The sequence below is a fragment of the Erpetoichthys calabaricus genome, chromosome 10 (assembly GCF_900747795.2).
Source record: "Erpetoichthys calabaricus chromosome 10, fErpCal1.3, whole genome shotgun sequence".
NCBI lineage: Eukaryota > Metazoa > Chordata > Cladistia > Polypteriformes > Polypteridae > Erpetoichthys > Erpetoichthys calabaricus.
Window position 1 is genome coordinate 125,418,990 of NC_041403.2, and position 23,247 is coordinate 125,442,236.

A 23,247-nucleotide genomic window follows, 5' to 3' on the forward strand; every position below is an offset into this window, starting at 1 on the left:
ATGAAGTGAATGTCTTCTGTGCGGCGATCGCTGCCGGCGCCTCCTCTTAGTGCAAGAAGAAGCATTTAATGTGCTATATAACTTATGACGGGGTTTGAGAAAATCTAGTAAATTAAATATTAATTTTACGATGAAGTTTAGTTTACAATGTTCTACTTTAATGACAAATTACGAGAATAAAGTCAACATGTCGACTTTAATCTTGACATAAACGGCGAGAATAAAGTAGAAATGTCGAGAATAAAGTCAACATGTCGTCACACTATTACACAGTAACCAGGTACATTACACTGTATTGAAAACAAATAAAACAAGTACAACTTGGCTTGCAATATTATCCAGTAGTATAGAAACAGTATTTACACATCTGACCTTTTAAAACTAAAGTATCTCCAGGCGACGGACGTGACTCCTTTTTTTCGGCAAAAGTTCTTCTGTTCATCATGTTCAACTTTATCGCTACCTATTTGGTGGTGTAGCAGTGAAAAAGAGCCCTAGTGCAACAAATCTGTGTTTAGCGGTGTAGCAGTGAAAAAGGTCCCCACTTGAACAGTTTCCCGCTGCGCCACGTTCCGAACATCGTTTAGGCAATTTAAACAGGTGTTGCGGTATAAGAAAAATCCATATCATAAAAAAAATAAAAAACGGTTTTCGGTATGAACCGGTATACCGCCCAGCACTAGACTGTATATATTATTTGAATCTGGAAAAAATCTAATTTGCACAAAACGTTTTCAAAACCAGGCAGGATCTAATCAATAACATTTTAGAATAAGCATTTCTATTGAGGAAGCAGGTTCTCTCCCATCTTTTACTCCATTTATCTTTATTCATCTATTCACTTATTTTTTATTAGCTTAAAGTTTTACTCTGCTGGCCTGCGGGCTTTCTCAGGAGTGGGGGTTGATTTGTTTTGAACCTTTTTTTTTTTTTTGTAAAACTTGAGTTATTTGTATGGAATGTTGTTTGATTTTAATAAAATCAATAAAATTATAAAAATAAACAATATTCGAGCACATAGTCACATTTTATGTTTCCTTTTACTTTTATATTTTATATGTAAATGTTTTTGCATATTTTCTACTGGTTTTTTTTTAGCAAAATCCCCAAGAAAAGAAAAATTTCCCATAAAATACCAGATCAGGCAGCATATGGCAGCATATTTATTGATGATTAATGTTGTACCCTCTAATGAATCTTGCAGATACTGTACAGTGTTTTTTGTCATATGTCATCATGCTCCTCTTATTTTAGAGCTTAAATCATTATGCCCTAAACAGTACACTCAACTTATATCTGGTGATTTAAACCTTTGTTGCTAGCAGATGAGGTCTAAAATTAATTCACACAAAATATTTGGTGTTTATTTTATTTTATTTTTTTTTTTTTGAGACCTATCCTTCCCCAAATGTTTATAAGGAAATACTGTAGGAAAACTGCTACTGAAGGCAGTTTTAAGATGACACATTTCTTTAATGTTTCACCTGAAAGTAAATTACATGCTAGAAAGGCATCAAAACTGATTTTGTATATTTCCACAATTGGTCAAGAATATGCTATTTCACCAAATTAGGCACTGTATAGGAAGAGGTTGGCTTTTCCTTCAGAATCTAATTATCTATCTAAAAGAGAAACACAGCAGCCTATTTTAAGTTACATCATCATTATTATGAACATGGAGAAAATACCAGTTAAGATTTTACCTCAAAAATACATAAACAGGATGTTCACAATGCTATAGCAGTGATCTGAAATGTAGCAGGAAATAATATTATAGAGAACAAAGAAACCGCTCACATATTTAAGGAATGCTGCAATTGCTTATATTCTTAACATTCTAAAGAAGGGAAGGCTTATGCCAAGGATTTTTTTTTCTTTTCCTTTTTTTTGATAAAATATAAATACCATAAATTGATGCCTTCAGTGAAGAAGAGCTTCATAAACCTCTCACTACAAAGCAAAAAAGTTGCAGGCCCAGGTGGTCATCCTTTGAAATTTTATTAAAGATTTTCAACTGAGTTAGTGCCATTTTTGTTGGCAATATTTATAGGAGACAATTCTAAGGAAAAATGTTACACTATTCGTCAATTACTGTTTTCCAAGAGAAATACATGCATTATACAGACCAGTATCTGTCTGGCAATAATAATTACAGGTGCTATATAAATAAAATGTTTTATTATTTTAAATTATTGACAAAAGTTTTAAGTAGAAGAATAGAGAAAAATTCTTCTCTCAGTAGTACTACAAGACCAGATTAAGTTTATGAAAAGTACTTTGCATCTGATCTTTGATACTTGTTTAGTATAATCCACTCCCATACAGAATCTGATTCTCCAAAAATCTTGCTATCCTTGGAGACAGATAAAGCCTCTGATAAAGTTAAATGGGGATATCAATTTACCAGAGCATAAACTTCTGTTTTGCCCCTATATAGCTATATGTAGTAAATTATTTTATACCAATCTAGAAGCTCAGTCTGTTTCAATGATATATACTCAGATTACTTCAAGTTAGAATGTAGAATAAGACCAGAGTGTTCATTATCAGTAATGCTTTTTGTGATTTCCATTGAGCAATAAGCCATTCATCTCCAGAAGCAGTCATAGATAAAGAACATCATAAGAGAAGGGCTTGGATTGAAAATATCTATTTATACTGGTGTTGTGATGTTCTATATACTTCAGACTCATTATCATCTATACAATTTGTATTAAATCTGTTAAAAGAATTTCATAAGGTCACTTGATTTAAAATTAATTTCAATAAAAGCACACTTTGATATAGTAAGAATTCTAATGCATGCCATACAAAGCTGGGTAACTTTTCACTGATTGTATCAGAACAGTTTAATTATAAATAGATAATAATTGCAAAGAAACATGATGATCTCCTTACACAAAATGTTCATTGTATGATTGAGGACATTAAAGAAGGAAACATAATGATCTCCTTAAACAAAATGTTCATAGTATGATTGAGGACATTAAAGAAGATGTTAACAGATGGTCATTGTACCATCTTGCTTTTTCTGGGAGAGTCAGTATTGTTAAAATAAATAACCTCACAAACCTCTTGTCTTTTTTTTTGTAGCATCCCTGTATAAACTCAGCTCAATGGTAAAAATGTTTATCCAGAACTCCCAACCAGTTTTTTTTTTTTTTTTTTTTTTTAATACAGTACTCTGTAGTTCCTTTAAGTTTTTAACATGCCAGTCAGTCATTCAGTCATTTTCCAACCTGCTATATCCTAAGTACAGGGTCACGGGGATCTGCTGCAGCAAATCCCAGCCAATACAGGGCAAAAGGCAGGAACAAACCCCCGGGCAGGGCGCCAGCCCACCGCAGGGCACACACACCAAGCACACACTAGGGACAATTTAGGATCGCCAGTGCACCTAACCTGCATGTCTTTGGACTGTGGGAGGAAACTGGAGCACCCGGGGGGAAACCCACGCAGAAACGGGGAGAACATGCAAACTCCACGCAGGGAGGACCCGGGAAGCGAACTCAGGTCTCCTTACTGCGAGGCAGCAGCGCTACTACTGCATCACCGTAACACCCTTTTTAACATGCATTGCAATCATTTTTATTTTTTTATATTGTGAGACTTCTGAACTCTTTTGAGACTTTCCCCAACAGGACAAAACATGAAAGCACAATTGCCTCTTTTGAGACACTTCCCAATGGGACAACACGCAGAAGCGTGACTGCTGCGTTTGTTGAGGGTTGCTTGTCCATTGCCAAGGCCACAGAAACAACTACAAGCTTGCCCCAACCCTGCCTGTTTGCTGTGTCTGTGTATAGTACAGTAGAATGATATATCCGCTACAATAAATAACCTTGCTGTTCCTGTTTTAAGTTGAATATAGATGATTTTGCTGAAGTACTGAGACTCAGCCTCATTTTTGGGGTGCAAGACACGACTCGCTTGTCACAATATCTCTAGTTAGATGCCATGAAATGACTAGTAGCGCATGGTAATAGTTTGAATCAGTTTTAAAATTTTGATTTCATTATTGATACCAGTTTTCAGACCTTTGAAGCAAATAACGGATAACTACATACTCCAGCCTCCCCAGTGCGCTGCACAATTGCGTGCAGCACCATGCACACCGCTTATCTCTTGATAGCATAAAGTGAGCGTTGAAGCAATAGGGCTGTTTAGGGGTGAGCAAACTAGCCTCAAAATTAAATCATGATGTTTCAAGGAAAGTTGCACTAATGATATTTACAGCGATACAGAAAATAAATACTGAGTAAAGTTTTATTGGTGATTGCAGCTTGTAGGCAACAGCATTTGTTAGTGCACACAAAATTAAGGGAATTTTCCATCTTTCTTTTCCAATGAGCTACTGTCATTAATGACTGACTAATTCGAATTGTGAATCTGTTGCCACAAGTTGCCTGCAGCAGCAGTATTATTGTGCAATATTGGTGACACAATATTGTATACACTATACAGGAGTGATACACTGATATGGAAATTCTGGGCGATACCGATATGTTTTTGTCTATCTTTGCCAGTGCCGATAACCAATGGGCAATATTTTTTTTTTTTTTTTTTAATTCAGGTTTGAATGTTTTAGTTTTGCTTAAAATGTATTATGCATTATCAAAGAAACAACAGTAGCATGTGAAACAGAGGTGAACTTTTTTTATTAACTTGCTGACTTTTACACTCTTCTCTGATATAGATATACAGTGCATCCGGAAAGTATTCACAGCGCATCACTTTTTCCACATTTTGTTATTAGAACATTAGAACACTCTAGACGAGAACAGGCCATTCAGCCCAACAAAGCGCGCCAGTACTATCCACTTATTTCTTCCAAGAAAACATCAAGTCGAGTTTTGAAAGACCCTAACATCTTACTGTCTACCACACTACTTGGTAGCTTATTCCAAGTTTCTATCGTTCTTTGTGTAAAGAAAAACTTGCTAATGTTTGTGCGAAATTTACCCTTAACAAGTTTCCAATTGTGTCCCCGTGTTCTTGATGAACTCATTTTAAAATAACAGTCTCGATCCACTGCACTAATTCCCTTCATAATTTTAAACACTTCAATCATGTCACCTCTTAATCTTCTTTTGCTTAAACTGTAAAGGCTCAGCTCTTTTAATCTTTCCTCATAATTCAACCCCCGTAGCCCTGGAATCAGCCTAGTCGCTCTTCTCTGGACCTTTTCTAGCGCTGCTATGTCCTTTTTGTAGCCTGGAGACCAAAACTGCACACAGTACTCAAGATGAGGCTTCGCCAGTGCATTATAAAGGTTGAGCATAACCTCCTTGGACTTGTACTCCACACATCGCGCTATATATCCTAACATTCTGTTAGCCTTCTTAATGGCTTCTGAACACTGTCGGGAAGTCGACAGCTTAGAGTCCACTATGACTCCTAAATCCTTCTCATAAGGTGTACTCTCGATTTTCCGACCGCCCATTGTATATTCAAACCTAACATTTTTACTTCCAATGTGCAATACTTTACTTTTACTGACATTAAATTTCATCTGCCACAAATCTGCCCAAGCCTGTATGCTATCCAGGTCCTTCTGTAATGATATAATGGATTCCAAATTATCTGCTAATCCACCTATCTTGGTATCATCTGCAAACTTAACCAGCTTGTTACTTATATTACTATCTAAATCATTTATATATATATTAAAAATAGCAGCGGCCCTAGCACTGACCCCTGTGGAACACCACTCTTAACATCAGCCAGTTCTGATGAGGTTCCTCGCACCATCACCCTCTGCTTCCTGTGTCTGAGCCAATTCTGCACCCATCTACAAACATCACCCTGAACTCCCACCTCTTTTAATTTGATGCCCAACCTCTCATGTGGCACCTTATCAAATGCTTTCTGAAAGTCCAGATAAATAATATCATAAGCTCCACTTTGATCATATCCTTTTGTTGCCTCCTCATAGAATTCCAGCATGTTAGTAAAACATGACCTCCCTTTTCTGAACCCATGCTGACTGCTTAGAATAACTCCTGTCCTTGCCAGGTGTTGCTCGATCTTATCCTTAATTCCTTCCATTAATTTTCCTGTGATGCATGTTAAGCTTACTGGCCTATAGTTGCTTGGATCTGCCCTGTCACCCTTTTTATATAATGGGATGATATTTGCCATTTTCCAGTCCTTCGGAATCTCTGCAGTGCGCAGTGACTTCCTAAAAATATGCGTCAAGGGTTTATATATGTACTCACTAGCCTCCTTAAGAACATGAGGATAAATATTATCTGGTCCTGGTGATTTGTTCGATTTCAACTTATTTAATCTGAGCAGTACTTCTCCCTCTACAATTTCTAAATCCCTCAGTACCTCCTTAGTAGTCCCTGTTACCTCTGGGAGGTTATCCCCTTGCTCACTTGTAAACACCTCAGAAAAATGTAAGTTTAATGCCTCCGCTATTTCACTGTCTGTATCTTTTTAATTCCCGTTTACTATTCCTGATGCACTTGACCTCCTCCTTGACTGTTCTTCTACTACTAAAATACTGAAAGAAGCTCTTAGGGTCTTCTTTCACCTTATCTGCTATATTCCTCTCCAACTGTCTTTTAGCCTTCCTGATATCCTTCTTAATGGTTGCCCTCATGTTCTCATACACTCTACAATTCACTTTGCAGTCATTAGTCTTATATGCTTTATAAAGCAGTTTTTTCCTTTGCGACTTCTTTTTTAAATCTTTATTAATCCACCGTGGAGTTTTTTTTCGTTTCCTATTAATTCCAAGTTTAGAGATGTATCTGTCCTGCATTACATGTAAAACATTTTTAAACCTGTTCCACTGCTCCTCAACTGTCTCCACACTTAAAAGCTTATCCCAGTGTATCCTACTTAGACTTTGTCGCATCTGCTCAAAATTAGCCCTACCAAAGTTCAACTTAACAATTTTAGTCTTTGCATCTGCACTCTTACAAAATACTGAGAATTGTATTACATTGTGGTCACTTGACCCTAGTGGTTCAATCACCTCTACACCCTCAATTCTATCCTGATTATTACAAAATACTAAATCCAGACAGGCTTCACCCCGTGTTGGTGCTTTAACATGCTGTGTTAAAAAAACAGTCATTGATTACTTCTAAAAACTCCTGCTCTTGTACTCCGCCATCTGTAAGGTTATCCCAGTTAATATTTGGATAATTAAAGTCCCCCATGACTATAATATCTCCCTTTTTGATATTACTAAAAAGATGTTACAGCCTTATTCCTTATTCCAAAATGGATTAAATTCATTTTTTCCTCAGAATTCTACACACAACACCCCATAATGACAATGTAAAAAAAGTTTACTTGAGGTTTTTGCAAATTTATTAAAAATAAAAAAAACTGAGAAATCACATGTACATAAGTATTCACAGCCTTTGCTCAATTCTTTGTCGATGCACCTTTGGCAGCAATTACAGCCTCAGGTCTTTCTGAATATGATGCCACAAGCTTGGCATACCTATCCTTGGCCAGTTTCGCCCATTCCTCTTTTCAGCACCTCTCAAACTCCATCTGGTTGGATGGGAAGCGTTGGTGCACAGCCATTTTAAGATCTCTCCAGAGATATTCAATCGGATTCAATCCTGGGCTCTGGCTGGGCCACTCAAGGACATTCACAGAGTTGTCCTGAAGCCACTCCTTTGATATCTTGGCTGTGTGCTTAGGGTCGTTGTCCTGCTAAAAGATGAACCGCCACCCCAGTCTGAGGTCAAGAGCGCTCTGGAGCAGGTTTTTCATCCAGGATGTCTCTGTATATTGCTGCAGTCATCTTTTCCTTTATCTTGACTAGTCTCCCAGTCCCTGCCATTGAAAAACATCCCCACAGCATGATGCTGCCACCACCATGCTTCACTGTAGGGATGGTATTGGCCTGGTGATGAGCGGTGCCTGGTTTCCTCCAAACGTGACGCCTGGCATTCACACCAAAGAGTTCAATCTTTGTCTCATCAAACCAGAGAATTTTCTTTCTCATGGTCTGAGAGTCCTTCAGGTGCCTTTTGGCAAACTCCAGGTGGGCTGCCATGTGCCTTTTCCTAAGGAGTGGCTTCCGTCTGGCCAGTCTATCATACAGGCCTGATTGGTGGATTACTGCAGAGATGGTTGTCCTTCTGGAAGGTTCTCCTCTCTCCACAGAGGACCTCTGGAGCTCTGACAGAGTGACCATCGGGTTCTTGGTCACCTCCCTGACTAAGGCCCTTCTCCCCCGATCGCTCAGTTTAGATGGCCGGCCAGCTCTAGGAAGAGTCCTGGTGGTTTTGAACTTCTTCCACTTACGGATGATGGAGGCCACTATGCTCATTGGGACCTTCAAAACAGCAGAATTTATTCTGTAACCTTCCTCACATTTGTGCCTCGAGACAATCCTGTTTCGGAGGTCTACAGACAGTTCCTTTGACTTCATTCTTGGTTTGTGCTCTGACATGAACTGTCAACTGTGGAACTTTATATAGACAGGTGTGTGCATTTCCAAATCATGTCCAATCGACTGAATTTACCACAGGTGGACTCCAGTTAAGCTGCAGAAACATCTCAAGGATGATCAAGGGAAACGGGATGCACCTGAGCTCAATTTTGAGCTTCATGAAAAAGTACATGTGCTTTCTCAATTTTTTTATTTTTAATAAATCTGCAAAAATCTCAAGTAAACCTTTTTCACGTTGTCATTATGGGGTATTGTGTGTAGAATTCTGAGGAAAAAAATGAATTTAATCCATTTTGGAATAAGGCTGTAACATAACAAAATGTGGAAAAAGTGATGCGCTGTGAATACTTTCCGGATGCACTGTAAAAAAAATTTTGTACAGATCCTCTAACTGAGAATTTGATTTTTTCCAATTTCAAATAATATAAAACATCGGTTTCCCACTGACTTATCAGAGGAGAGTTACGATTCTTCCAATTTAGCAGAATAAGTCTGCATGTCAAAAGTGTAGTGAATGCAATCACCGTTTGCTTGTCCTTCTCCACTTCAGGTCCGTCTGGAAGAACACCGAACACAGCTGTTAATGGGTTAGGAGGAATTATGATACCAAGGCTGTCTGAAAGGCACTTAAAAATTTTGGTCCAAAATGATGTTAGTTTGGTGCAGGCCCAGAACATGTGACCCAGTGAGGCAGGAGCTTGGTTGCAGCATTCGCAGGTTGGATCTTGCCCTAGAAACATTTTGGACAGTTTTAAGCGAGACAGATGAGCTCGATATATAATTTTTAGTTGAATAATTCTATGCTTTGCGCATATGGAGCTCAAGTGAATTCTCTGCTTTGCTACCTTCCACTCCTTTTCTGATATATTGATTAAGAGATCTTCTTCCCAATGTCCTCTTGGATCTTTGAAAGGTAGGGACTCTAATAGGATTTTATATAATGCGGAAATGGTGTTTAATTCCTCGAAACTGAGCAGTATTTTTTCCAGCATTGTGGAGGGTACGAGGTCATGTACAAAAATCTGCTTAACATACACATTCTGGGTAACTTAAGCACATCAAGACATCATGACATTACAGAGCATGGCATTGGGTATATTAACAAAAAAATTAATGCCTGTTCTTTGTGCCATAATCAGACTTGTATTACTTTAAGTAAAACTAAAATAAAAAGTACAATGAGGAAAGTAACCTTGGTCTTAAGTTGGCTTCTTTAAAAGCACAAATGGTAGGTTTTTCTTAACTAAAAGAAGCATTTCTGCCTTTTCACCAGCAAGTCTGTTTCTCTTTTCATATGCTATATTTGACACAGCTGAAAAAAGACGTTCAATGTCTACACTGGTACAAGGTGCAAATAGGTACTTGATCCGCTGCCTTGGCCAAGGTTGGGAAACGGGCTGCATTGCTTCTCCAATACTGGAGGGCACAGTTATTTCTGGAGATAGGGGGTTCACTGAGATAGTTATTCAGCTGAAAAAAAATTCAAAAAAAGAACAAGTTTACAAATGTTTACCTATATTATAATGAAAAAAATAAATTGTTATTAGGTTGACCAGATTTGTGGTTAAGAAAAACAGGACAACCATCTTTACCATCCTCCGCTATTAATAAAAACTTGTGATTTTGAAAGCTTGACATACAGTTTATTGATTTGGGTCATATAAAGGGCATTCTATAAAGTGTGATGCAGATGCACTTTTAAGAGATACGGCACAAGCTGTTCCACAATGAAACACTTTGTAACACAGGTGTGCTTTGAAATATTGAGAGACTGCTGTATATTTTAGGGTGATTTTGTTTTAAAGTAATGCTTACATTAAAACTGGAGTAGATCTTGTCATAAAATCTTTTCAGTTTAGACACAGGAGACACATCTTTCACAAGGTACAAAACTTGAAGCTGCATTCTAGCATGCAGAACCTGTCCTCCTTTTTGTTAAGTACCCATTAAATTAAATTCCTCCAATATTTTTCCAGAGTGACTCCACTGTCTAAAATGGAAAAACCCACAAACTGCGACACTGCAATAGCAGTTTTGTGGGCAATCTGGCAAACATAAATTGTTAAAACCTGACAAAAAGGTGACGTGATATAGTCCTTTTGTTCTCCGCTAATGTTTGTAGAACAGTTTTGCCAGCACTCTTAAGTTATGCATGGTCCAACAAGCCGCCTCACAGTGCCGACTGTGAGTTTCTGGCAAATTCACGATGATACTGATTGGATATTAGGAAGCTGCAGTGTATGGATTGTGTTTTTTTTTTTTGTTTTTTTTTTTATTAAATCCGTAACAAAGTTTTTTTTTCCTTTTTCTTCATTCGGGATGTCTGGTCATCCTAATTAGTATGATTATTGTTGGTAATTTTATGATTCTATTATTTTAACTCTGCAGCAGTTCATTGTGGTTTTGCACCCGGATACAAATTTTCTTCAAAAATTTCTTTATACATCTCCAGCATTAAAGCAGCAACAATTTTCTGAGTGTAAATCTTTTTCTCTTGTGGTTCGCTGTTGCTCTTATGCATCTCCTTCACCAGCTGACAGCGCTTGTATTTTGGTATATTTGTCAAAAAATCGATCTTTGTACCATGGATCAAAGACAGTAGATAGATAGTATGGTGGCTTGGAGAATGCTCTACTGAAGCGCTTTGTGACACCCTTCAAAAGTGTGGTTTTCGCCGTCTGAACTTTGGAATCTGTCTTGCCACACTTTCTAAGCGCTCTTTTAAGAGCTTGAACAGACGGAATCACATCTGCAATTGTAGATGAATGCGTGCTTATGTCTTTAGTAAGTTGCCCGAATGGTGTGAATAGAGTAATCATGTTTTCCACAAGTCCCCACCGATGCACCATGAGAGAGGCAGGAAGCTTGTATTCAGCACCCCAAGCAGCAAGAGCGCTTCAGATCAACCAGACTTTTCAGCATATAATACGTGCTGCTGTTCCAATGAGTCGTCACGTCCTGCTGAAGCATTCTTGTTGGGGAATCAAGGTCTGTTTTTATTTTTCTCAGCCGCAAAATAGCCGGCTGTGAGTGCTTAAAATGATTAACTATTTGCCTCCCAATGGCAACACAGTTGGAGATGCTTCTCTGGCTCCATTAGCCTTCATTTCTGGTAAGCTGCAAAGTATGAGCCATATAGCTTAAACTTTTAATGCCACTTTCTTCCATAGCTTTTGCCATATTGAGAGTGTTGTCGTGAAGCACAACGTGCACATTACTTTTTGAAATGTTCCACTTCATTAACATGGAATTGGAAGCTTGTGCAATGAAAGTTGCAGAATGAGAACCGGAGAACTCATTAGCATGCAACACCATTCTTTTTGCCTCAAAATGTTTGTCAATCCAGTGTGCTGTTAGCATCAACATGCTTATGGGGCTAACCGCTGAGCTCCACATATCTGTATTGAAGCTAATGCTGGTGACATTGTTTCTTAAAAGCTCATGGATATGTGTAGCAATCACATCATATAATGCAGGCAGTGAGACATCTGTAAAGTATCGCTGGCTTTGAAGAGTGTATTGAGGTTCTAAACTAATGGGAAAATGTTGGTCATCGAGTGCGATTATTTCCATTATTTTAGTAGTTATGCCTTTAGCATAACTTTAGCGCTGTCTTGAGTAAACGTCTTTATGTTTTGAAGGGTAGGCTACTGCTAGTGAGCCCAGTAGTGTCTTTTTTAACTTTTGTTTTGGTAGCATTAGCTTCTAGAAATTCTGCGTGTAATTTGTTATGGTGGTTCTTCAGATGGGTAATTAAATTTGTGGGTATTGAAAGATTTAATTCTGCAGCCTCCTCGCATTATCTCATTTTTGGAGGTAGAGCAGATAGCAACTCTGTTGTCTTCCTTTTTCACAGAAAAATATGACCACACGGCTGCTTTACTAACGATATCTGCCCAATGAATAAACAACGCTCATAGTGCTTCTGTCAGCAAAACTAGGAAACCCTGTGGGTTTTTTTTTTTTTTCTTTTTTTGTGAGCGCAAGGGGCTATGCTTAAATGCTTGATTTTCTGCAGCTTAATGTCTGCCTCACCAAACAATGAAAACAACATTTAATTATTTAGTGATCTGACAAAGTTGATAAACCCAAATTATATTGGCTGTATTAGTTAAAATGTACATATCTGACCAAATTTCATTGTCGTCATTTTTAATGAACATCGGCGAATAACAATACAGTTCTCAATATATTGTGCATCTGTACTATACAGTGACACAGCGTTAGTCAAATGTAAGCAGAAAAGTAGTCTAAGTAGTGTTTTCCCTGGAAATCTTAAGTAAAAGTATAACATAACTGCTTAACACTTTAATTTAACAATAACTAAAGTAGCTCAACCTTGTAACTCAGGAGTCTGCACAACATTGTCACCTAATAAAATTGACCTAAAATCTTATGTACCAATGTAAACAAACACCAGCAATCCAGACAAACTTTCAGTCAAATTTAAACACTGTCAAAAATTCTCTCTCTCTTTCTCACACACACACACCCTCTCATTCTCTCTCTGATGGTAAATGAATATTACCAATAATAATAATAATAATTCTTTGCATTTATATAGCGCTTTTCTTACTACTCAAAGTGCTCAGCAATTGCAGTTTAAGGGCCTTGCTCAAGGGCCCAACAGAACAGAGTCCATCCATCCACCCATCCATTTTCCAACCCGCTGAATCCGAACACAGGGTCACGGGGGTCTGCTGGAGCCAATCCCAGCCAACACAGGGCACAAGGCAGGAACCAATCCTGGGCAGGGTGCCAACCCACCGTAGCAGAACAGAGTCCCTATTGGCATTTATGGGATTCGAACCGGCAACCTTCCGATTGCCAGGGCAGATCCCTAGCCTCAGAGCCACCACTATGTGCAGACTATGGCCAAAGCATGACAGTTATTGAAAGTGATGGCTTTAACAACATTGGCCCACGAACACCTGTTTGTCCTCTTCTAGATGCCACGAGTTAAGAAACTCCCTTAAACCACTTTTAATATATTAGCCCATATGATCCTCGGGAAAGAAAGTTGTCTCAAGGCAGAAACTGTGTTGCTTCCAGTCATTGTTGATATAGTGCACTGTCAGGCTGATCTATGGTTCCACTGTTCAGCTCGACCACATATACGTGGCTCAGGCAAAAAAACTCCACCGACAATAGTGTAGTTGCTAGGTTGTCGCAGCATGCTTCATACACTGCAGGCAAGGATGTCTTTCTACTTCAGATGTTGTATCTTGGGTCCAGCTTTTTAACCAGTAGTTTAAAGCCCTCTTACCAAACAATATGTAACTGCATCAGTAATTTCCATCCACCATTTGCTTTTCCTGTCATATACAGATGCATCTCAATAAATTAGAATATCATTGAAAGTTAATTAATTTCAGTAATTAATTTCAAAAAGTGAAACTCGTATAGATTCATTACACATAGAGTGATATATTTCAAGTGTTTATTTCTTTTCATTTTGCTGATTATGGCTTATAGCTAATGAAAACCCAAAATTCAGTATCTCAGAAAATTAGAACAAGTTCAATATTGTAGACTCATGGTGTGACACTCCACTCAGCTAATTAACCTAAAACACCTGCAAAGGTGTCCTGAGCCTTAAATGGTCTCTCAGTCTGGTTCAGTAGGCCACACAATCATGGGGACGTCTGCTGACTTGACAGTTGTCCAGAAGACAGTCATTGACACCATCTGCAAGGAGGGTAAGCCACAAAAGGTCATTGCTAAAAAAAACTGGCTGTTCAAAGAGTGTTGTATCCAAGCATTGCAATATAAAGTTGAGTGGAAGGAAAAAATGTGGCAGAAAAAGGTGCACAAGCACAGCCCATTCAAACATTTTGGGGGAGATTCACAAGGAGTGGCCTGAGGCTGGAGTCAGTGCTTCAAGAGCCACCACACACAGACATATCCGGGACATGGGCTACAACTGTCACATTCTTTGTGTCAGGCCACTCCTGAACCAGAGACAATGTCAGAAGCATCTTACCTGTGCTAAAGTGAAAATGGACTGGACTGTTGCTCAGTGGTCCAAAGTCCTTTTTTTCAGATGAAAGTACATTTTGCGTTTCATTTGTAAATCAAGGTCCCACCGTATGAAGGAAGAGTGGAGAGGTACAGAATCCAAGTTGCTTGAGAATCAGTGTGAAGTTTCCACAGTCATTGATGATTTGGGGAGCCATGTCATCTTCTGGTGTTGGTTCACTGTGTTTTATCAAGTCCAAAGTCAGCGCAGCCGTCTACCAGGAAATTGTAGAGCACTTCATGCTTCCCTCTGCTGACAAGCTATTAGAAGTACCAATACCTGATTTTAATGACCGTGGTATCACTATGCTTGATTGGCCAGCAAACTTGCCTGACCTAAACCCCATGCGAATGTATTTTTCTTTGCACAGAGAACCAAAGACACTTGGAATAAGCTACCAACCACTGTGGTAGACAGTAAGATTTTAGTGACTTTCAAAGCTAGACTTGATTTTTTTTTTTTTTTTAGAAGAATTAAGTGGATAGGACTGACAAGCTTTGTTGGGCTGAATGGTCTGTTCTTGTCTAGATTGTTCTAATGTTCTAAAATAGGTCCCTTTATAGGTACTAAATCATCATTGGAGGCTGACATGCTGCTCTTGCTCTCAGAAATGTTTGGGCTTGTGTTGTTGTTGTGCACGCTAGCGAACATGCAGTAAATGCAATGTATTGCTATATCATTGATATCGTGAGATGACACTTTTTATCACATAAAAAATTTATACTGGTGTTATCATGGATGATATGATGTGGCACGGCACTACTGTGGCAGGAAGTCTTGATCATGTCAAAGCACAGGGTTTTGTACAGTCTCCAGCACATTTAAAGCATTTTTTTACCCAGCTATGCCACCAAGTATCTGGGGTAACGTTAATGTTCTAAATTTCATTTTTTCTATACTTTTCTAGTACTAGTATACCGCGCAACCCTACATGGTAGTAGATTAACATTCTATACAGTAGAATCAGGATGATACAGAACTTTAAAAAAGTATACTGAAAGGTAATGGACCTTTAAGTATACTTTATAAGCTTACTGTGTGTCTGACAGATAAGAAAAAAGTTCTCATTACTTTCTTAAAGTTCTCACATATTCTTGTTTACATCCTAGGTAAAATTGCAGAAAGTGTTTCTGTTTTATTTATAGTTATATTGTGCTTGTTTTCAGGTTCATCTGAGCAGTCTTCAGAATTAACTCAGTGTCTAGAAGTTGATTACCCAAGCGATTCCGAAGTTACTGTCATCCGCATTCCACAAACACCAGAAAGTTCACCGGAGAAAATGGTCACTCCAGCAAGCAGCCAAAAAAAACATAAATCGATTTTAGGTAAGTATTCAGCCATGTGTAGGTGATGCAAGTAGTGAAAACATAAAAGCAGCTTTGGATTAAATGAGTAATACAATTGAAGTGTGAATTTATTTGTGCTTTGAGAGAAGCTCTATATGAACACTTCATTTTTGGATCATTAGGAAAAAGGCGAAGGGATACTGGTTGGCCAGATATCTGTGATGTCTTGCGAGAAGTGGATCAGAAGAACCAGGAAATGTTGGGGAAGTTACTGGATCAGCGGGAGAGACATCTACAGCTGCTCCGGGAAGATGAAGCCAAGGCTCGAGCAGCCGAGGCCGAGGCACGGGCAGCTCAGGCAGCAGAGACGGCGTCTTTTAATAATAACTTCATATCTGTCCTTGGACAGCTTGTTCAGGTTTTGAGTAGAGGCCGCCAGCAGCAGGACATAAAGTTTGACTAATTTTTATTTTCAAAGTTTTACATGTGTAATTTTTTATATTTTCCAGCCCAGCCCTATTCTGGATATGTTTGTAATGTTCTGACCATTAATGTATATAGCTTCAGCATTTTTCTTTCACTTTTACAACCAGTAATGTGTATATAATTTCAGCTCTTTCCATGTATTTTTCAATTAATACGTATATATTTTTTTACAATTTTCTTGCACTGTATATCCATTATTGTACATAGATTCCATGATTTTCATGAACTGCTTATGAGTAGTTTTCTTTTTTGTCCCTTGCTCAGCTTAATAAAATTAAGCAAAACAGCATTATTAGGAACATTGTGCACCCACGGCATATAATAGAGCAGTGATATTAAATAAAACCAGATTTATTTGCTAAAAGTGTAGAAAATGTGAAAAACAAAAGCATCTAGTTGCAGAAATAGTATTAAAAAAGGCATGAGATGCATCCAACACGTCCTGATCTGCTGTCAATAGATAGTAAGTGGAGCTGAGCAATGTCACAGCTTCTTAGAGTCTTCACTGTGGTGTTTTATATACATAATAAAGTTTGAGACATGTTGTTGCTATGCATTCGACTAAGCCAAAAAATGGCAGTACAGTGAAACCTCGTTTATCACGGTTAATCCGTTCCCGACTCTACCGTGATAAATGAATTTTCGCGAAGTAGGATTCTTTATTTATAAATCGAATATTTTCGCAGTTAGAGTATAGAAAACCTGTTTACGACCTTCTAAATACGTTTTTTAACATTATTAGAGCCCTCTAGACATGAAATAACACCCTTTAGTCACCATTACACTCGTATTACCCAATATATTAGAGAAAATAAGACATATTAGACGTTACAAATATATTATTACTAGGCTCACCCGCCTTTTAAGGCGAGCGACTTTTATCCTCAATTTGTGTGCGCTCCATGTGTACATCAGGCATGTAAGTGTAGGGAATGAGAACATCAAAGTGCCCATTCATAACATCTCCCGAAAACCTAAGTTTTTTTTATCCCCTCGAGTGCCTGTCCAAAGTCGTACAATGTCAGCCCGAACCTGTACCGCTAAAGACGGAGTTTCATGCACTAAATAAGCTATAGATGAGAATAAGCAAGCACCATCTCCCCTGATATTTACTAAGTGATGAGGCATTTGTACTCCATCAACATTAATTATTTCCAGAGACATAATTTTGTCTGTTTTTCCAGCGCATTGCTCACAAAAGCAAGGGAACGATAGGAGCACCAGAACTCTGCTCACATCGCGTCGCTTCGTACCGCAAGCCGCAAGTAGTAAGTCTGTGATAAGCGGAATACCGCTACGCTTTGCACTCACGGGACGGAAGGACAATCCCGACCGCTTTTATATAATAGATTATTGTACTGTACATTTAATTACACACACACACACACACAGTTCTTACACACAACCAGTAACCTATGAAGGCACGACCTCAGTAGGAGAGTCTTCAGGTGGTGCAGTATCTTCAGCAGGTGCGTTGTTGTCTTCTTCTGCTGAAGGAGTACTAGGAGTAGGCAGTGGGTGTCTGGGTGCGCGGCTGAAGAACATCTTGATAGGCAGTTGCTGGAGCTGTCTTTTCATATGCGTGAGGAGGCTTTTGTAGGGTATTGCCATCTTTGATCATATCCAAGAGTTTCACCTTCTCCTGGATAGTAGCGCTTAGTTTTATTGTCAGAAGGCTTAGAAAAAACAGCACATTTAGGAGCCATCGTGGGGCTTAGATAAAAGTTCTCAGAAAGTGCATGCGTAGTGACGTAAGCGTTTATGAGAAAAAATCGCGGTAGAGTGAAGCCGTGAAAGTCGAAGCATGATATAGCGAGGGATCACTGTAGTTCCCTTCTCATCAGACATTACTACTTGCCTTCAACCTACCAAATATCTGTAGTCCTTTACTGACTTTTGAACATGCTGTGCCATCATCTGCCTACCTGTGCATGAAGAGGGCTTCATAAGCTATCTCTGTAAAGGATATGCAGCGATTCATGGGTACAGCAGTATGCAGTCCCTTGTCCTCCATTGCTTCAAATCAGCAGAGTTCTTACTACAGGATTACCACAATTTATACTGCAGTACACAAACAGAGTTTGTTTTGTTTGTGACACCCATTGTACACCCACCCTACCTTAAAAGGCCTCTCACTTTCTCTCAATTGCCCTTTGAAGACTTCTTTTTTTTTCTACAAGGTTTTTTCGGAAGTTTTTCCTTATCTTCTTGGAGAGTCAAGGCTGGAGGGCTGTCTAAAAAACCGGGTCCCCTTCAAGACCATTAAGGTATCATTGCCTGTGTGATTTTGGGCCATCCAAGAAATGAATTTCTGTTTTTCCCCTGCTCCTGCAGTTTAAGAGCTGTGTTATGGAATATCTTTACTTGTACTTACAAATTTGTGATCCAGTGTCCCAGGCAGTGAGAATTCGACTTGGAGAAGCAATCCTACTTCTCAGAGTTCATTATGTTGATTAAGCTCAGGCCAGATATATTGTTACTATCAGAGTCACCACCAGGTGGTCATGTTAGAGTTTGCAGTCTCCTTGGAAGACAGCATGGAGGAGGCCACAGAGATGAAGTGAGACAGGTATTCAGATATGGTGGAGGATGGTGTTTTCCTATAGAGGTAGACAATAGAGGGTTTGCTGGCCAGTTCTTTTGCAAGACAGTCCATCTTGTGGGTATCAATTGTCACAAGGAATCAACCCATCAGGAATAGGAGAGAGGCAGGGGAGAAGGCCTCAAGATAGCTGTGGTTTAGGAAAAGTGAGCCATGGTCTAATGCTACTTAGGCTCAGGTGGGGATCTGATCAGCCATGGCTGGGTCAACCAGGTTGAGGGTGTGTGATGATGAAATTCCCAAAGCACCCAATAATCCCAAGCTACATCACTGATGATATGCGTAAGATTTATGTACGAAGACCCTTTGTTATGACACTTGAAATAGGGCTTGGGTGCATTCTATTCTATTGATCATTGTTGAAATGTTTCTGTGCCTTGTTAGGAGTCCACCTGTGTTTAATTCCACTGATTGCATGTGATTAGAAAAGGCACACACTTGTCCATCGAAGATCCCACAGGTTTCTAAGGGTTCGATGGCCTCCATAATTTTAAAATGGTATCAAAATGGAGCCACCACCACTCTTTCTGAACCTGGCTGCAGATGCAAACTGAGCAATATGGAGGGTGGAGAAGGGCATGGCAAGAGAGGTGACCAAGAACAGAATGGTCATCTGGCCGGGCTTCAGACAACCTGTTTGGAGATAGATGAAACTTCCACAATGACAATCACCATTACAACACTCCACAAATCTGGGCGTTATGGCAGCATGGTCAGACAACACATAAAAGTCTGCTTAGAGTTTACAAAAAAGCACCTAAAGGACTCTTGGACTATGATAAACAAGATTAAACTGTTTGGCCTCAATTGTAAGCATCATTTCTAGAGGAGACCAAACATCACCTGCACAGTACCATTCCAACTGTGAAATGTGGTGGCAACATCATGCTGTGTGGGGTTGTTTTCTTTAATAGCAGGGATTGAGAGATTAATCAGGGTCAAGGGAAAACCAAATAGAGCAAAATACTCTAAATAATGTCCAGTGAGTTCTGGAGCAGGTTATCGGATTGGAGTGAAGGTTTACTTTACAGCAGGACAATTACACTAAGCACAAAGACAAATGGCCCAGACATGAGCCCATTTTAACATCTCTGAAAAGACATGAAAATAGCTGTCCACTGATGGTCTCTAAACTGATTGACAGAGTTTGAGAGGATCTGCAAGGAAGAACGGCAGAAGATCTCCAAATCCAGGTGTGTGAAGGTTGTTGCATTAAACCCAAGAAGTCTCCAGGTTGTATGCACTGCCAAAGGTGTTTCAGCTAAGTACTTAATACAGTGTCTGAACATGTGTGTCACCTTTTTTTAATACATTTGCAAAAATTTCTAATACCCTGTTTTCATGTTGTCATTCTGAAGTTTCAAGTGTTGTTTGATGAGGGGGAAAAAAATAATTGAAACGACTGCAGCACAGCACAATGTGAAAAAAGTAAAGGTCTGAATACTTCCTGAAGACACTGCATACTCATATGAACAGTGGGGGTCTCCATCTAAGAATTTGCTTTGTGGTATCGCTGTCTTAACACCTTCAAAGTTACTGTAATGCTGTTGGGAGAACAGCTTTTACATTATTCTATATATCTGAATGTTTGCCCGCATTTCACGAGAGAACTACTTAACGGATTTAGATTGGGTTTTTTCTATAATTTCCTTGAACATTCTGGTTGATTTTGCGACTTCTCTCATTATTTCTGAGAGAGAGGAGGATGTGGGCCAAGGGGAGGGTGCCGGGGCCCTACTCACTCACACGCCAACCTCCGTTTGAGTCAGTCTGCCTCTTGCCATGTGTTAGAGCGTACCTTGTTTCTGCTTAGCTAGCGATACCTATTTGTTCAACAGACATTATCATCTACACATTGTTAAGGAGTAACGTTTGATGTTTTTGAGAGAGAGATCAGAGCTACATGTGTTTTAGAGAGTAGCTGATGATTGCCAGAGATATCATGGCGATGTACTCTTCTCCCCACGTGGGGGAAGCTCTCCCGTCAGAGCTGAACATGATCAGATACAGTGCCAACGTTTGACGTTGGAGTGTACCTACCTTCCACTTGGCCAGAATTACATTTTTTTTATTGATTTTTAAAGTTTCTCCTGTTTCCCTACTACGTGGGTGAAGCCACAGGGAACAGCTAGTCATTAAAATTCATGAGGTAGTTCCTAAAGACTGTCAAATTTTGGAAGTAGATAAAACTCTGGGGTGCATACAAAAATAGCCAAACAATAGGAATGCTACAAAAATAAGTATAAATTGTTAGAGTGTCATTGTTTATTAGAATGTACAGTATATGTTTAAGCTCGAATAATGTGACCAGCGTGTTTACGCATGTAAGAATATGTGAAATGGAAACTGGGGACTTTAAGATGAGCATTTTACACATTTAGTCAAAAGTAACTTGATCAACATTTAACCAGACCATGGGAAGTTATCAGTTGTCTCAAACCTTGAGTGTGAAAAGGGACAGTCAGCAAGACACTATAAATACAAAGAATTTTAACCCTTAAACTGCCACATACTTGGGGGTTAACTTTTTTTTTTCCATGCAAAGAGCATCACAATTACTGCAACACTGATCATTTTACACATTTCCAATGAACTGTAAAAACTATTAAAAGAAACTACTGGAATATGACGCCATTAATGAAATTCAGTAAATCACTGAGCCAACTGCGGTTGAACTGGCTGCAAGCAAGCACACAGAGGTAAATGCTGATGCTTGCAGGCTAGTCTAATGCAGCGACTGAATCCCAGGGACAGTGCTGCAGGGGGTGGCAGTGGTCATGAGCTGGCTGCTCAACAAATGTACGGCACTGACTGATCAGCTCCGGCGTGCTGGCAAATTTCACTAGGAAGGAGTAGCATCCACTTGCAGAGCCACAGACTCTCTCTCTCTCAGACATTCTCTGCTCCTGGCGGAACTGTCATCTCTGACTTGTCATGGAGCACGTTTAAACTTTTGAAAAGAGACAAATGTTTGTTTGCAGTGCTTTGAATAAAGTTCCTTTTTTTTCTACAACCTCCTGTGTCTCTGTGCAAATCTGTGACCCAAGTGTCACAATATATATATATATATACATATATATATATATATATATATATATATACAGTGGGTACGGAAAGTATTCAGACCCCCTTCAATTTTTCACTCTTTGTCATATTGCAGCCATTTGCTAAAATCATTTTAAATTAATTTTTTCCCTCATTAATGTACACACAGTACCCCATATTGACAGACAAAAAAAAATAATTTTTGAAATTGTTGCAGATTTATTAAAAAAGAAAAACTGAAATATCACATGGTCCTAAGTATTCAGACCCTTTGCTCAGTATTTAGTAGAAGCACCCTTTTGAGCTAATACAGCCATGAGTCTTCTTGGGAAAGATGCAACAAGTTTTTCACACCTGGATTTGGGGATCCTCTGCCATTCCTCCTTGCAGATGCTCTCCAGTTCTGTCAGGTTGGATGGTAAACGTTGGTGGACAGCCATTTTTAGGTCTCTCCAGAGATGCTCAATTGGGTTTAAGTCAGGGCTCTGGCTGGGCCATTCAAGAACAGTCACAGAGTTGTTGTGAAGCCACTCCTTCGTTATTTTAGCTGTGTGCTTAGGGTCATTGTCTTGTTGGAAGGTAAACCTTCGGCCCAGTCTGAGGTCCTTAGCACTCTGGAGAAGGTTTTTGTCCAGGATATCCCTGTACTTGGCCGCATTCATCTTTCCCTCGATTGCAACCAGTCGTCCTGTCCCTGCAGCTGAAAAACACCCCCACAGCATGATGCTGCCACCGCCATGCTTCACTGTGGGGGCTGTACTAGACAAGTGATGAGCAGTGCCTGGTTGTCTCCACACATACTGCTTATAATTAAGGCCAACTCCCACATGGAGTTTGCTAAAAGACACCTGAAGGACTCTGAGATGGTGAGAAATAAGATTCTCTGGTCTGATGAGACCAAGATAGAACTTTTTGGCCTTAATTCTAAGTGGTATGCGTGGAGACAACCAGGCACTGCTCATCACTTGTCCAATACAGTCCCCACAGTGAAGCATGGCGGTGGCAGCATCATGCTGTGGGGGTGTTTTTCAGCTACAGGGACAGGACGACTGGTTGCAATCGAGGGAAAGATGAATGCGGCCAAGTACAGGGATATCCTGGACAAAAACCTTCTCCAGAGTGCTAAGGACCTCAGACTGGGTCGAAGGTTTACCTTCCAACAAGACAATGACCCTAAGCACACAGCTAAAATAACGAAGGAGTGGCTTCACAACAACTCTGTGACTGTTCTTGAATGGCCCAGCCAGAGCCCTGACTTAAACCCAATTGAGCATCTCTGGAGAGACCTAAAAATGGCTGTCCACCAAAGTTTACCATCCAACCTGACAGAACTGGAGAGGATCTGAAAGGAGGAATGGCAGAGGATCCCCAAATCCAGGTGTGA

General features: G+C 39.4%; 1 protein-coding gene across 1 annotated transcript in view; it reads left to right on the forward strand.

The window, feature by feature from the left end:
* The window catches only part of LOC114659413 (zinc finger and SCAN domain-containing protein 29-like), a 36,618-nt gene extending 20,225 nt beyond the window's left edge, over positions 1 to 16,393 (forward strand). The window contains exons 2-3 of the mRNA XM_028811888.2: positions 15,611 to 15,769; positions 15,913 to 16,393. Coding sequence (XP_028667721.1) covers positions 15,611 to 15,769; positions 15,913 to 16,193 — 440 coding nt within the window. The 3' untranslated portion in view covers positions 16,194 to 16,393. The remainder of the gene's footprint in view (positions 1 to 15,610; positions 15,770 to 15,912) is intronic.
* The last annotated feature ends 6,854 nt before the right edge of the window (positions 16,394 to 23,247 follow it).